At 33.8% G+C, this 17021-nt stretch overlaps 1 protein-coding gene across 7 annotated transcripts in view; it reads right to left on the minus strand.

Moving 5' to 3' along the window:
• The window catches only part of LOC143245338 (epidermal growth factor-like protein 7), a 100882-nt gene that overhangs the window by 17981 nt on the left and 65880 nt on the right, over nt 1–17021 (minus strand). For all 7 annotated transcript variants that reach the window (XR_013025577.1, XM_076491578.1, XM_076491577.1 and 4 more), the window contains exons 3-5: nt 12100–12231; nt 2110–2228; nt 609–704 (exon numbers count right to left, since the gene is read on the minus strand). Coding sequence is in view for 6 of the 7 variants with exons in the window: in XM_076491578.1 (XP_076347693.1) it covers nt 609–704; nt 2110–2228; nt 12100–12231 (347 nt within the window). In the remaining variant the exon portion in view is untranslated. The remainder of the gene's footprint in view (nt 1–608; nt 705–2109; nt 2229–12099; nt 12232–17021) is intronic.

Genomic DNA, 17021 nt, shown 5'->3' on the forward strand with positions numbered 1-17021 from the left:
TTTTCCATCTTCTTAAACCGATTAAATAGATCAACCGTCAATTTTATAACGCATATGTGGCTGGAATTTCAGAGCAAATTCAAAACAGTCATATTTTGAACGCCAGATCTTGCAATCCGCAGCCTCACAAGGCCATATCCAGCCCATTAAATGAAAGTATCGTTAATGTGAGCGTATTGAACATTTGTTTAAGAATTTAAAACATCTTTACGGTTTGAATAAATTATGTGACAAGATACCATAGTCTATATATGTAATAAATTATGTGACAAGATACCATAGTCTATATATGTAATAAATTATGTGACAAGATACCATAGTCTATATATGTAATAAATTATGTGACAAGATACCATAGTCTATATATGTAATAAATTATGTGACAAGATACCATAGTCTATATATGTAATAAATTATGTGACAAGATACCATAGTCTATATATGTAATAAATTATGTGACAAGATACCACAGTGTATATATGTAATAAATTATGTGACAAGATACCACAGTGTATATATGTGATCTTGAAAATGTTTCGTTTTTCTTGATGAATGAAGTTATTTTTGCAATATATAAATTAACAACCCTCCAATTAAGCTTCAGTTACCTTTTTCACAGGTTCGCCCGGTCCAGCCAGGCAGACAAGAGCACTGGTTTGGCCTCGAACAGGTTCCTCCATTTTTACAAGAAGGTGAACAAATTGCTAATTAAAAAAAAAAAAGTGTTAAAAGTGTAACCGGTTAGGAGTTTTTCCTTACGAAACATTTAATATTTCTGTTAGGTGTTAATATGCTACACAGAAAATTCAATACGACTTCTCGGTAATAAAAGGTACTAGCACAAACAGACAACTGCAAATAACCATCAGGAATTCTGAACTGGTAAATCTAAGGGCAGACAACCCCCTCTTCACCACTCCAACTCTTAGTTACTCCCGTCTCAATGTCTAGGGACATTATTTTTCTTCATTAACGACATACGAACTGTGGATGTATTCGTAGCAGGTTAACCATGAAGCTACACCCGGCCACTTGCAGAGCGTCGTCTAGTTTTGCCCAGTACATTTAACCGTATTTTCACAACTAATCTCTTCTATACTGACTTACTGATGTTGCTTTATGTTGAAACATTAACTTGTAGTCACTAAATCATCCGTTTTCAAGAAGATAACAAACTATTTAAAAAAATAAACACAGATGGAACACGCAGTGGGTAAGTTAGAGACTCTCATGGGTCAAAGAAACAGCACGACGTTAGTATGATTACTTTGTCTATTTACAAACAGCACGACGTTAGTATGATTACTTTGTCTATTTACAAACAGCACGACGTTAGTATGATTACTTTGTCTATTTACAAACAGCACGACGTTAGTATGATTACTTTGTCTATTTACAAACAGCACGACGTTAGTGTGATTACTTTGTCTATTTACAAACAGCACGACGTTAGTATGATTACTTTGTCTATTTACAAACAGCACGACGTTAGTATGATTACTTTGTCTATTTACAAACAGCACGACGTTAGTATGATTACTTTGTCTATTTATAATTATTTCAAGTTTTATTAATTATATTTATTTATCACACACACAAAACAGGAAATGTTTGGTTCCAATTACAAGACGTTCATCACGTACAGGTTTCTTGGAAAATCATGTTCTATAAGAACATCATAAGCAAGGGTGTTTCTTAGCATTGACCCACAAGGGTCCCTACTGGAAAAAAAACAACAAAAAACGTTAAAGTAAATAACTAGAAAATATTTTATTTAGGTTTCAGGCACTGCGTACTGAATATTTAACGAGGTGCTTGTCCATAATCCCATCATGTTTTTATGAGCACGCTGGAGTGAATATTTTTATAAAACCCCTGCAGTACTAAAGTTTACCTATCGTCTTTCACTGTGGTTAATTGCTTCCTAGGCCTTAGCAGTCCTGAGTTTTTGTTTTTACTTCCTGTATCCAGAAGAACTCCTAAACGTAGCTGAACCATATTATGCAGTTTTAAATTCCAGTTTCTATTTTTAAAACTCAGTGATATTTGTTCCAAAGACAGAACCACAATGATTATAACATTTCGATGATATAATTAAATATATTTTACCTTCCATACATCCGTGTGCAGCAGGGCTTCTCCGAGTCCATCCTGGACAACATTCGTACGTTGTTTCAGTGCGAGGAACAGACTTGTAAACAGTACGATATGCAGTTTCATAAATTATACTGAAATAAAAACAGTTATACTAAAAAAAGTCTATACATGTAGTTTGTTTGTTTTAAATTTCGCACAAAGCTACACAACAGCTATCTGCGTTAGCCATCCCTAATTTAGCAGTGCAAGGCTAGAGGGAAGGCAGTTAGTCATCACCACCCACCGCCGACTCTTGGGATATTCTTTTACCAATGAATGTGGGATTGATTATTACATTATAACGCCTCCAAGGCTGAAAGGGTGAGCATGGTTGGTGTGACGGGTATTCAAACCCGCGATCCTCGGATTACGAGTCGAGTGCCTTAACCACCTGGCCATGCTGAGCCCTAGACCTGTAGACAGTGTGATATGTCGGTTTGTAAACTATAGCAAACTTGAAACAAATACTCTGACATTTACACTGAAATAACAATGATTGCAGAATGAATATTTAAATCCATATTTCAAGCTGGTAACCTTATAATATTTATATTATTAATTACGTCCTAAATTAGAAATTTCACATCAGTTTCTCCATAATTCTTGCATATTTTAATTAACTTATTAATAAGATCAAAATTATAAAAAGGAAAAGTGATTTAAAATAGTGTTGAAACAAAGTTCCAGTAATCTATGATGTAATTTTTAGAATGCATTCACTAGCCTTCACTACTTTGTTATTTAAAATAAACTCTGCACAATAATAATAATAACAAGATATGGCTGGCGTAAAATGCAAGGTTTTGTAATGTTTATGTTATTTAAGGTGATAGATAAGTCTCTTGTTACCCTTAAATTATATGTGTTTGTTACGTGTTTATAACATCAACAAGTGTATATGTACATATATATCAAAATTAATAAAGTTGTTTTGAATTAAGCACAAAGCTACACATGGGTTATCTCTGCTCTGCTCACCACGGGTATCGAAACCTGGTTTTTAGCGTTTTAAGTCCGCAGACATACCGCTATGCCACTGGGGGACACTTAATAAATTAGTGAGTGACTCAGCTACTCTCCCACATTGAACAATGTTTCCAAGTTACTGTGAGGCAGAGTTAAAATCACTGTATCACAAAGTCTTCGGGTTAGAAAAAACAATTTCCTAACAAAGAATATTTTCTAAAAGTAAATAATCAACCAACTGTTCTCTGTATGTGTATATCTACTGTAACAGTTGTTATGGTGTACGCTCAGTGCATATCCTGTAACATTCTGAGAATATTTTTTTTTTAATTTCGCGTAAAACTACACAACAGCTATTTGCATTCGCTGTACCTAATTTAGCAGTGTAAGACTAGAGGGAAGGCAGCAAGTAATCACCACCCACCGCCAACTGTTGGGTTACTCTTTTACCAACGAATAGCGGGATTGATCGTTACATTATAACTCTCCCACGGCTGAAAGGGCGAATGTGTTTGATGTGACGGGGATTCGAACCCGCTACACTCAGATTACGAGTCGAGGGCCCTAACCACCTGGCCATGCCAGGGCCCATTCTGTGGTAGGAAATCAACTATTATAGTGTTCTAATATAAATCTGGTTTATTACCAAGTGTGGTCCGTGGTAGGTCATGGATAAGTTTACTGACTTATAACACTAAAATCCATGGTTCGATTATCGGAGTGAACATATAGTCAATTGTTTAGAGTTTCACTGGAAACCACGAAACAAACAACTAACTGAAAAAACAAATATAACAACAACGTTCAGTAAACCTAGCGTGTTATCAATTAGTTCTATTTCCGAACAAATACATGACATTTCTTCTTCTCTACAACTAATATACAGCTTTAAATTCTGATCTAGTTTTGTTTATGCATAACAGGTGTCAGGCAAGTAAAAGTCACTGAAACCTAATCAGTTGCGAAGAGTTGAACATGTTGTGAGCACAAAGCGAAGACTCGTATTTCACACACACATACATACATTTATATAGTTGTGACGTAATGTTTCTTTACAACTTCACGGGATTGTACTGCACGCGATAGTCTACACGTCGTAATGATTATTAGAGTCCTTCTATATATACACTCAGATTTTATAATTAAGCACCTGACTAAAGTTATGATCCACTATTTGCTTGGTAAAATCACGAGACATATTTACAGTACGTTTGGGCCAATTAAGACGTTTGTTCATATAGGAACATTTGTTATCCATTACTGCTCTTCTTAAATGCAAGCTATATTTAATAACACGTTATATCTGCACTCTATTTCCTGATTATATCAAAGTTAACACAAGACTTTTAACCACTGAATAGCCTACTTAACAAATGCATCACACAGAGATAGTGAAACCCTGACAAATGTACCACACAGAGATAGTGAAACCCTGACAAATGTAACAAACAGAGATAGTGAAACCCTGACAAATGTATCACACAGAGATAGTGAAACCCTGACAAATGTACCACACAGAGATAGTGAAACCCTGACAAATGTAACAAACAGAGATAGTGAAACCCTAACAAATGTATCACACAGAGATAATGAAACCCTGACAAATGTATCACACAGAGATAGTGAAACCCTGACAAATGTAACAAACAGAGATAGTGAAACCCTAACAAATGTATCACACAGAGATAATGAAACCCTGACAAATGTATCACACAGAGATAGTGAAACACTGACAAATGTATCACACAAAGATAATGAAACCCTGACAAATGTATCACACAGAGATAGTGAAACCCTGACAAATGTATCACACAGAGATAGTGAAACCCTAACAAATGTATCACACAGAGATAGTGAAACCATGACAAATGTATCACAAAGAGATAGTAAAACTGTGACAAATGTATCACACAGAGATAGTGAAACCCTGACAAATGTATCACACAAAGATAGTGAAACACTGACAAATATATCACACAGAGATAGTGAAACCCTGACAAATGCATCACACAGAGATAGTGAAACCCTAACAAATGTATCACACAGAGATAGTGAAACCCTGACAAATGTAACAAACAGAGATAGTGAAACCCTGACAAATGTATCACACAGAGATAGTGAAACCCTGACAAATGTATCACACAGAGATAGTGAAACCCTGACAAATGTAACAAACAGAGATAGTGAAACCCTGACAAATGTAACAAACAGAGATAGTGAAAAACTGACAAATGTATCACACAGAGATAATGAAACCCTGACAAATGTATCACACAGAGATAGTGAAACCCTGACAAATGTATAACACAGAGATAGTAAAACTTTGACAAATGTAACAAACAGAGATAGTGAAAAACTGACAAATGTATCACACAGAGATAGTGAAACTCTGACAAATGTATCACACAGAGATAGTGAAACCCTGACAAATGTATCACACAGAGATAGTGAAACACTGACAAATATATCACACAAAGATAGTGAAACCCTGACAAATGTATAACACAGAGATAGTAAAACTTTGACAAATGTATCACACAGAGATAGTGAAACCCTAACAAATGTATCACACAGAGATAGTGAAACCCTGACAAATGTAACAAACAGAGATAGTGAAACACTGACAATTGTATTACACAGAGATAGTGAAACCCTGACAAATGTATTATACAGAGATAGTGAAACCCTGACAACTGTAACAAACAGAGATAGTGAAACCCTGACAAATGTATCACACAGAGATAGTGAAACACTGACAATTGTATTACACAGAGATAGTGAAACCCTGACAACTGTAACAAACAGAGATAGTGAAACCCTGACAAATGTATCACACAGAGATAGTGAAACACTGACAATTGTATTACACAGAGATAGTGAAACTCTGACAAATGTATCACACAGAGATAGTGAAACCCTAACAAATGTATCACACAGAGATAGTGAAACCCTGACAAATGTAACAAACAGAGATAGTGAAAAACTGACAAATGTATCACACAGAGATAGTGAAACCCTGACAAATGTATCACACAGAGATAGTGAAACACTGACAATTGTATTACACAGAGATAGTGAAACTCTGACAAATGTATCACACAGAGATAGTGAAACCCTGACAAATGTATCACACAAAGATAGTGAAACCCTGACAAATGTATCACACAGAGATAGTGAAACCCTGACAAATGTAACAAACAGAGATAGTGAAACCCTGGCAAATGTAACAAACAGAGATAGTGAAAAACTGACAAATGTATCACACAGAGATAGTGAAACCCTGACAAATGTATCACACAAAGATAGTGAAACCCTGACAAATGTATCACACAGAGATAGTGAAACCCTGACAAATGTATCACACAGAGATAGTGAAATCCTGACAAATGTATCACACAGAGATAGTGAAACCATGACAAATGTAACAAACAGAGATAGTGAAAAACTGACAAATGTATCACACAGAGATAGTGAAACCCTGACAAATGTATTACACAGAGATAGTGAAACCCTGACAACTGTAACAAACAGAGATAATGAAACTCTGACAAATGTATCACACAGAGATAGTGAAACCCTGACAAATGTATCACACAAAGATAGTGAAACCCTGACAAATGTATCACACAGAGATAGTGAAACCCTGACAAATGTATCACACAGAGATAGTGAAACCTGACAAATGTATCACACAGAGATAGTGAAACCATGACAAATGTAACAAACAGAGATAGTGAAAACTGACAAATGTATCACACAGAGATAGTGAAACCCTGACAAATGTATTACACAGAGATAGTGAAACCCTGACAACTGTAACAAACAGAGATAGTGAAACCCTGACAAATGTATCACACAGAGATAGTGAAACACCGACAATTGTATTACACAGAGATAGTGAAACCCTGACAAATGTATCATACAAAGATAGTGAAACCCTGACAAATGTATCACACAGAGATAGTGAAACCCTGACAAATGTATCACACAGAGATAGTGAAACCCTGACAACTGTATCACACAAAGATAGTGAAACCATGACAAATGTAACAAACAGAGATAGTGAAAAACTGAAAAATGTATCACACAGAGATAGTGAAACCCTGACAAATGTATTACACAGAGATAGTGAAACCCTGACAAATGTAACAAACAGAGCTAGTGAAACCCTGACAAATGTATCACACAGAGATAGTGAAACACTGACAAATGTATTACACAGAGATAGTGAAACTCTGTCAAATGTATCACACAAAGATAGTGAAACCCTGACAAATGTAACAAACAGAGATAGTGAAACCCTGACAATTGTATTACACAGAGATAGTGAAACCCTGACAAATGTATTACACAGAGATAGTGAAACCCTGACAAATGTAACAAACAGAGATAGTGAAACCCTGACAAATGTATCACACAGAGATAGTGAAACCCTGACAAATGTATCACACAGAGATAGTGAAACCCTGACAAATGTAACAAACAGAGATAGTGAAACCCTGACAAATGTAACAAACAGAGATAGTGAAAAACTGACAAATGTATCACACAGAGATAATGAAACCCTGACAAATGTATCACACAGAGATAGTGAAACCCTGACAAATGTATAACACAGAGATAGTAAAACTTTGACAAATGTAACAAACAGAGATAGTGAAAAACTGACAAATGTATCACACAGAGATAGTGAAACCCTGACAAATGTATCACACAGAGATAGTGAAACCCTGACAAATGTATCACACAGAGATAGTGAAACACTGACAAATATATCACACAAAGATAGTGAAACCCTGACAAATGTATAACACAGAGATAGTAAAACTTTGACAAATGTATCACACAGAGATAGTGAAACCCTAACAAATGTATCACACAGAGATAGTGAAACCCTGACAAATGTAACAAACAGAGATAGTGAAACACTGACAATTGTATTACACAGAGATAGTGAAACCCTGACAAATGTATCATACAGAGATAGTGAAACCCTGACAACTGTAACAAACAGAGATAGTGAAACCCTGACAAATGTATCACACAGAGATAGTGAAACACTGACAATTGTATTACACAGAGATAGTGAAACCCTGACAACTGTAACAAACAGAGATAGTGAAACCCTGACAAATGTATCACACAGAGATAGTGAAACACTGACAACTGTAACAAACAGAGATAGTGAAACTCTGACAAATGTATCACACAGAGATAGTGAAACCCTAACAAATGTATCACACAGAGATAGTGAAAAACTGACAAATGTATCACACAGAGATAGTGAAACCCTGACAAATGTATCACACAGAGATAGTGAAACACTGACAATTGTATTACACAGAGATAGTGAAACTCTGACAAATGTATCACACAGAGATAGTGAAACCCTGACAAATGTATCACACAAAGATAGTGAAACCCTGACAAATGTATCACACAGAGATAGTGAAACCCTGACAAATGTAACAAACAGAGATAGTGAAACCCTGGCAAATGTAACAAACAGAGATAGTGAAAAACTGACAAATGTATCACACAGAGATAGTGAAACCCTGACAAATGTATCACACAAAGATAGTGAAACCCTGACAAATGTATCACACAGAGATAGTGAAACCCTGACAAATGTATCACACAGAGATAGTGAAATCCTGACAAATGTATCACACAGAGATAGTGAAACCATGACAAATGTAACAAACAGAGATAGTGAAAAACTGACAAATGTATCACACAGAGATAGTGAAACCCTGACAAATGTATTACACAGAGATAGTGAAACCCTGACAACTGTAACAAACAGAGATAATGAAACTCTGACAAATGTATCACACAGAGATAGTGAAACCCTGACAAATGTATCACACAAAGATAGTGAAACCCTGACAAATGTATCACACAGAGATAGTGAAACCCTGACAAATGTATCACACAGAGATAGTGAAATCCTGACAAATGTATCACACAGAGATAGTGAAACCATGACAAATGTAACAAACAGAGATAGTGAAAAACTGACAAATGTATCACACAGAGATAGTGAAACCCTGACAAATGTATTACACAGAGATAGTGAAACCCTGACAACTGTAACAAACAGAGATAGTGAAACCCTGACAAATGTATCACACAGAGATAGTGAAACACTGACAATTGTATTACACAGAGATAGTGAAACCCTGACAAATGTATCATACAAAGATAGTGAAACCCTGACAAATGTATCACACAGAGATAGTGAAACCCTGACAAATGTATCACACAGAGATAGTGAAACCCTGACAACTGTATCACACAAAGATAGTGAAACCATGACAAATGTAACAAACAGAGATAGTGAAAAACTGAAAAATGTATCACACAGAGATAGTGAAACCCTGACAAATGTAACAAACAGAGCTAGTGAAACCCTGACAAATGTATCACACAGAGATAGTGAAACCCTGACAAATGTATCACACAGAGATAGTGAAACCCTGACAACTGTATCACACAAAGATAGTGAAACCATGACAAATGTAACAAACAGAGATAGTGAAAAACTGAAAAATGTATCACACAGAGATAGTGAAACACTGACAATTGTATTACACAGAGATAGTGAAACCCTGACAAATGTAACAAACAGAGCTAGTGAAACCCTGACAAATGTATCACACAGAGATAGTGAAACACTGACAAATGTATTACACAGAGATAGTGAAACTCTGTCAAATGTATCACACAAAGATAGTGAAACCCTGACAAATGTAACAAACAGAGATAGTGAAACCCTGACAATTGTATTACACAGAGATAGTGAAACCCTGACAAATGTATTACACAGAGATAGTGAAACCCTGACAACTGTAACAAACAGAGATAGTGAAACCCTGACAAATGTATCACACAGAGATAGTGAAACACTGACAATTGTATTACACAGAGATAGTGAAACCCTGACAAATGTATCACACAAAGATAGTGAAACCCTGACAAATGTATCACACAGAGATAGTGAAACCCTGACAAATGTATCACACAGAGATAGTGAAACCCTGACAAATGTATCACACAGAGATAGTGAAACCATGACAAATGTATCACACAGAGATAGTGAAGCACTGACAAATGTATTACACAGAGATAGTGAAACCCTGACAAATGTAACAAACAGAGATAGTTAAACCCTGACAAATGTATCACACAGAGATAGTGAAACACTGACAAATGTATTACACAGAGATAGTGAAACCCTGACAAATGTATCACACAGAGATAGTGTGAAACTCATATTTAATGAGATAAATTTAGTTCCTTTTCCATTCTCACGGTTTCAACAAAACCGTTTAAATATATTTTGTTCTGTAACTGAAAACATTACTTAGAGCAGTAATAAATGGCATGACTTTTCACCATTTTAAACCAACTTTTGTGTTTATTAAATAATAAGGAAACAATAGTTAAGGTCTATTAATGAACGGCATAATTCTAGCTAGGTTGTAAGTAAAATATTCTGTTTATTAGACGAAAAGATCACAATATTTAAGTTCCAGTGATTAAAAGTACGAATTCTGACATAATAACTACCAGGTTGTAAGTAAAATATTCTATTTATTAGATGTATTTTAACATGTTAAAATCCCTTCATTAGAATACTATTTTTAACAAAAAATATTTCTCTCTATAGTTTTTCAATTTAATTAGTGACACAATGCAAATCTTGTGAAAGTTACAAAACGTAGGAGTGTAAACTGGTCATTCAAGTCTACAAATGAAACGAGAATTTGTTGTTTTATCATTGGCTTCGAATCATGTTCATGGATGCGTATCAGGTCAGATAATTCATACATTAAATACGTACATTCTTATCTTGAAGATGCTGGTATTAACATCAGGTCAGATAATTCATACATTAAATACGTACATTCTTATCTTGAAGATGCTGGTATTAACATCAGGTCAGAAAATTCATACATTAAATACGTACATTCTTATCTTGAAGTTGCTGGTATTAACATCAGGTCAGATAATTCTAACATTAAATACGTACATTCTTATCTTGAAGTTGCTGGTATTAATATCAGGTCAGATAATTCTAACATTAAATACGTACATTCTTATCTTGAAGTTGCTGGTATTAAGAATTGTTCACAATTATTTCTGCCATCTGGCAGTTTGTCATAGCAACAATACGTTAAGTATTATATTTTTAATTACTAAATGTATTTATTATCAGATTGTTGTTGTCATGGTTTATTCAGACTTGTTCTTATAGCTAGGTCAGTAGCTAACCGATAACATCTTAGGTCACTATTTCATGTAGCTTCATGGGTACAACTGTAACTTATTGATACAATGTATGTATAGTTGTCTTCGCAAACACACATGTAAATTACCGATACAATGTGTGTACCTTGTAATGGTTGACTTCACAAACACAACTATAACTTACCGATATGATGTGTGTACCTTGTAAGGGTTGTCTTCACAAACACACCTGTAACTTACCGATATGATGTATGTACCTCGTAAGGGTTGTCTTCACAAACACACCTGTAACTTACCGATATGATGTATGTACCTCGTAAGGGTTGTCTTCACAAACACACCTATAACTTACCGATATGATGTATGTACCTTGTAAGAATTGTCTTCACAAACACACCTGTAACTTACCGATATGATGTTTGTACCTTGTAAGGGTTGTCTTCACAAACACACCTGTAACTTACCGATATGATGTATGTACCTTGTAAGGGTTGTCTTCACAAACACACCTGTAACTTACCGATATGATGTATGTACCTTGTAAGGGTTGTCTTCACAAACACACCTGTAACTTACCGATATGATGTGTGTGCCTTGTAAGGGTTGTCTTCACAAACACAACTATAACTTACCGATATGATGTACATATTTTGTAATGGTTGTCCTCACAAACACACCTGTAACTTACCGATATAACACACATATATTGTAATGGTTGCCCTTACAAACACTCCTGTAACTTACCGATACGACGTACATATTTTGTCAGAGTTGTCTTCACAGGCACGTCTGTAACTTTTGTAAGTAGGCTTATTATAGGATTCGCGCTGTTTTAACGGAGTGTTGACCACACTGTTACGGGCACACACGTGTCGCCTAAAAAAAAGTGTTAATACAATTAAATTTTCGTAATGAATAAGCTCAAAATAGAATGTTGAGTAAGAATTACATGAAAATAAATATTTTAATACAAAAATCTCCCAAAGAGAAGATGTAGTTCCTTACTTAAAAATCTTAGGTAAAGAACTGTTCGCTATGTAGTCAACATTTCTAGTTATATGTCGGTCAACACTACTAAACAGACAGTAAACACTATTAAATAGACCGTCAACACTACTAAAGAGACATTCAACAATATTAAATAAACAAACAACATTATTAAATAGACAGTCAACACTATTAAGTAGACAGTCAACGCTATTAAATAGACAATCAACACTATTAAGTAGACAGTTAACACTACTAAAAAGACAGTTAACACTACTTAACAGACAGTCAACACTATTAAATAGACAGTCAACGCTATTAAGTAGACAGTCAACACTATTAAGTAGACAGTTAACACTACTAAAAAGACTGTTAACACTATTAAATAGACAGTCAACACTATTAAGTAGACAGTCAACACTACTAAACAGACAGTTAACACTACTGAACAGACAGTCAACATTTATTCATATCTCTTTCTCATTATATACTGGCTGGTAAAGAACTGTTGAAAACAAAGTAAACATTTTTATTTACGTTTTTCTCATTATATACTGGTTGGTAAAGAACTGTTGAAAACAAAGTAAACATTTTATTTACGTTTTTCTCATTATATACTGGTTGGTAAAGAACTGTTGAAAACAAAGTAAACATTTTTATTTACGTTTTTCTCATTATATACTGGTTGGTAAAGAACTGTTGAAAACAAAGTAAACATTTTTATTTACGTTTTTCTCATTATATACTGGTTGGTAAAGAACTGTTGAAAACAAAGTAAACATTTTTATTTACGTTTTTCTCATTATATACTGGTTGGTAAAGAACTGTTGAAAACAAAGTAAACATTTTATTTACGTTTTCTCATTATATACTGGCTGGTAAAGAACTGTTCAAAACAAAGTAAACATTTTATTTACGTTTTTCTCATTATATACTGGTTGGTAAAAACTGTTGAAAACAAAGTAAACATTTTATTTACGTTTTTCTCATTATACACTGGCTGGTAAAGAACTGTTGAAAACAAAGTAAACATTTTATTTACGTTTTTCTCATTATATACTGGTTGGTAAAGAACTGTTCAAAACAAAGTAAACATTTTATTTACGTTTTTCTCATTATATACTGGTTGGTAAAGAACTGTTCAAAACAAAGTAAACATTTTTATTTACGTTTTTCTCATTATATACTGGTTGGTAAAGAACTGTTGAAAACAAAGTAAACATTTTTATTTACGTTTTTCTCATTATATACTGGTTGGTAAAGAACTGTTGAAAACAAAGTAAACATTTTATTTACGTTTTCTCATTATATACTGGCTGGTAAAGAACTGTTGAAAACAAAGTAAACATTTTATTTACGTTTTTCTCATTATATACTGGTTGGTAAAGAACTGTTGAAAACAAAGTAAACATTTTTATTTACGTTTTTCTCATTATATACTGGCTGGTAAAGAACTGTTCAAAACAAAGTAAACATTTTTATTTACGTTTTTCTCATTATATACTGGTTGGTAAAAAACTGTTGAAAACAAAGTAAACATTTTTATTTACGTTTTTCTCATTATACACTGGCTGGTAAAGAACTGTTGAAAACAAAGTAAACATTTTATTTACGTTTTCTCATTATACACTAGCTGGTAAAGAACTGTTGAAAACAAAGTAAACATTTTATTTACGTTTTCTCATTATATACTGGTTGGTAAAGAACTGTTGAAAACAAAGTAAACATTTTATTTACGTTTTTCTCATTATATACTGGTTGGTAAAGAACTGTTGAAAACAAAGTAAACATTTTTATTTACGTTTTTCTCATTATATACTGGTTGGTAAAGAACTGTTGAAAACAAAGTAAACATTTTATTTACGTTTTTCTCATTATATACTGGCTGGTAAAGAACTGTTGAAAACAAAGTAAACATTTTATTTACGTTTTCTCATTATACACTGGCTGGTAAAGAACTGTTGAAAACAAAGTAAACATTTTATTTACGTTTTTCTCATTATATACTGGCTGGTAAAGAACTGTTGAAAACAAAGTAAACATTTTATTTACGTTTTCTCATTATATACTGGCTGGTAAAGAACTGTTGAAAACAAAGTAAACATTTTATTTACGTTTTCTCATTATATACTGGCTGGTAAAGAACTGTTGAAAACAAAGTAAACATTTTTATTTACGTTTTTCTCATTATATACTGGTTGGTAAAGAACTGTTGAAAACAAAGTAAACATTTTTATTTACGTTTTTCTCATTATATACTGGTTGGTAAAGAACTGTTGAAAACAAAGTAAACATTTTTATTTACGTTTTCTCATTATATACTGGCTGGTAAAGAACTGTTGAAAACAAAGTAAACATTTTATTTACGTTTTTCTCATTATATACTGGTTGGTAAAGAACTGTTGAAAACAAAGTAAACATTTTTATTTACGTTTTTCTCATTATATACTGGCTGGTAAAGAACTGTTGAAAACAAAGTAAACATTTTTATTTACGTTTTTCTCATTATATACTGGCTGGTAAAGAACTGTTGAAAACAAAGTAAACATTTTTATTTACGTTTTTCTCATTATATACTGGTTGGTAAAGAACTGTTGAAAACAAAGTAAACATTTTTATTTACGTTTTTCTCATTATATACTGGTTGGTAAAGAACTGTTGAAAACAAAGTAAACATTTTTATTTACGTTTTTCTCATTATATACTGGCTGGTAAAGAACTGTTGAAAACAAAGTAAACATTTTTATTTACGTTTTTCTCATTATATACTGGCTGGTAAAAACACACACCTTTCTTAAAGAGTCATGAAACAACTGTAACCCACGTTTTCAATCAGATGTCAGTTTCATAAGGAACTGGTTTTGCTTAATGTGTTTTCACAGTTGTCCTATTAATTTAATAACTATTTGTTGCCAATTTGTAACACAAAGAGATCAAAATAACATCACCTTCTTTAATTTTAAAACTTCACCAGCCTTTTATGGACTGAAATAAGTACCTTCTGAAACCCGATTCAGTTGCGTTGTTTTATAATCACTTCACTGTTGAAAAAACAAGTCAGTTAGGAGTCAACAAGATACCGACGGAAATAAATGAATTGTCTAATTAAAGATCACTATAGTTTCTATGATTTAGAGTAAGTCATAAATTAAGTGATAAATTTGTTTGTTTTTTTTAATTTCACGAAAAGTTGCATGAGGACTATCTGTGCTGGCCATACCTAATTTATCAGCTAGTCATCATCACTTACCGCTAACGCTTGGGCTACACTTTTACCAACGAATAGTGGGATTGATCGCACCATTACAACGCCCCCACGGCTGAAAGGGCGAGCATGTTTGGTGCGACGGAGATTCGAACCCGCGACCCTCAGATTACGAGTTGAATGCCTTAACCCACCTGGCCAAGTGATATGTAAAAAGAAAGGTAGTCTTGATCTTGAAAGAGGAAATAAGCACGAAAAATAAAACTTCGTCCCCGCTGTTAACCCTTTTAGGTATACAACAAACTTTGAATTGTCTTAACCCTTTTAGGTATACAACAAACTTTGAATTGTCTTAACCCTTTTAGGTATACAACAAACTTTGAATTGTCTTAACCCTTTTAGGTATACAACAAACTTTGAATTGTCTTAACCCTTTTAGGTATACAACAAACTTTGAATTGTCTTATAACACGCGGAGTTTTAGACGCAAAGCGTTTTTTTCTTAATCCTTAATGTAAAATATCCGAAGCTTTAATGTTTCGTGATTTTAGTTACAAGCATACAAAAAACCAGGAAAGAAATTTAAGGTACTAGACACACGTAATGTATTACGTTATCATATACAAGATAAAATATAATCATATAAATAACGTGGCGACATATGTTTAGAAATATTTAAACTTCCGTTAAGAATGAAGTGAAGTCTTAAAACCAAACTACGTGAACAGGATTGCATTTTGTTAAATCAGAAATGGCGCTTATAGGGTTTTTTCGGTTATATTAAAAGTAATTCCAAACGTAAAGAGCTGTTTCGTGATTTAAACGAGCGTATTACGTGAAAATAAACTCATCGGGCTGCAGTGGTCTACAGTCACATATACATCGTGTCTAAGAAAGAATCCATCATATTCAGAGCAAGTATAGCTCATCTCATTAATCCATCCTCCAACTGTTATGTTTAGGGATAAGTACAACAGTGATTCCGCTAAGCCTCGTTCTCTCTTTACTACATCCTCAAACTATGTTTAGGGATAAGTACAACAGTGATCATCCTTAGCCTCATTGTTATTTCTTCTACAAACTGTGACCGTCACTAATAACTTTTCACAATAATGTTTTATTGTGGGGTAAATACGACGGTGAATTCCTTCCAAATAATGTGGTTTCCTTCTACCCTCCCCCACTCTACATATATTTGTGTATATATGGATGAATCAACATTTTCCCAAACTGTTTGTTTCTTAAAAATAAAATAAAAAATAAACCCTTTACTCTGCTTCATTGTTTCGAAGATGTCTTTGTTATATCAGCTTAAACAAAGATAGGAATGTACGTGCATATGACTCACATGTACAGCTAATAACAAACAAAATCACCAAGAAGCTAAAACACTCACAGTTTAGAAAAGGTTTAAGTTTAACACAGTTCAAGTGAGCTACTCAGAAAAATAATATAAGCAAAGAAACAATGTTTA

This window comes from Tachypleus tridentatus, chromosome 2, assembly GCF_004210375.1.
Source record: "Tachypleus tridentatus isolate NWPU-2018 chromosome 2, ASM421037v1, whole genome shotgun sequence".
NCBI lineage: Eukaryota > Metazoa > Arthropoda > Merostomata > Xiphosura > Limulidae > Tachypleus > Tachypleus tridentatus.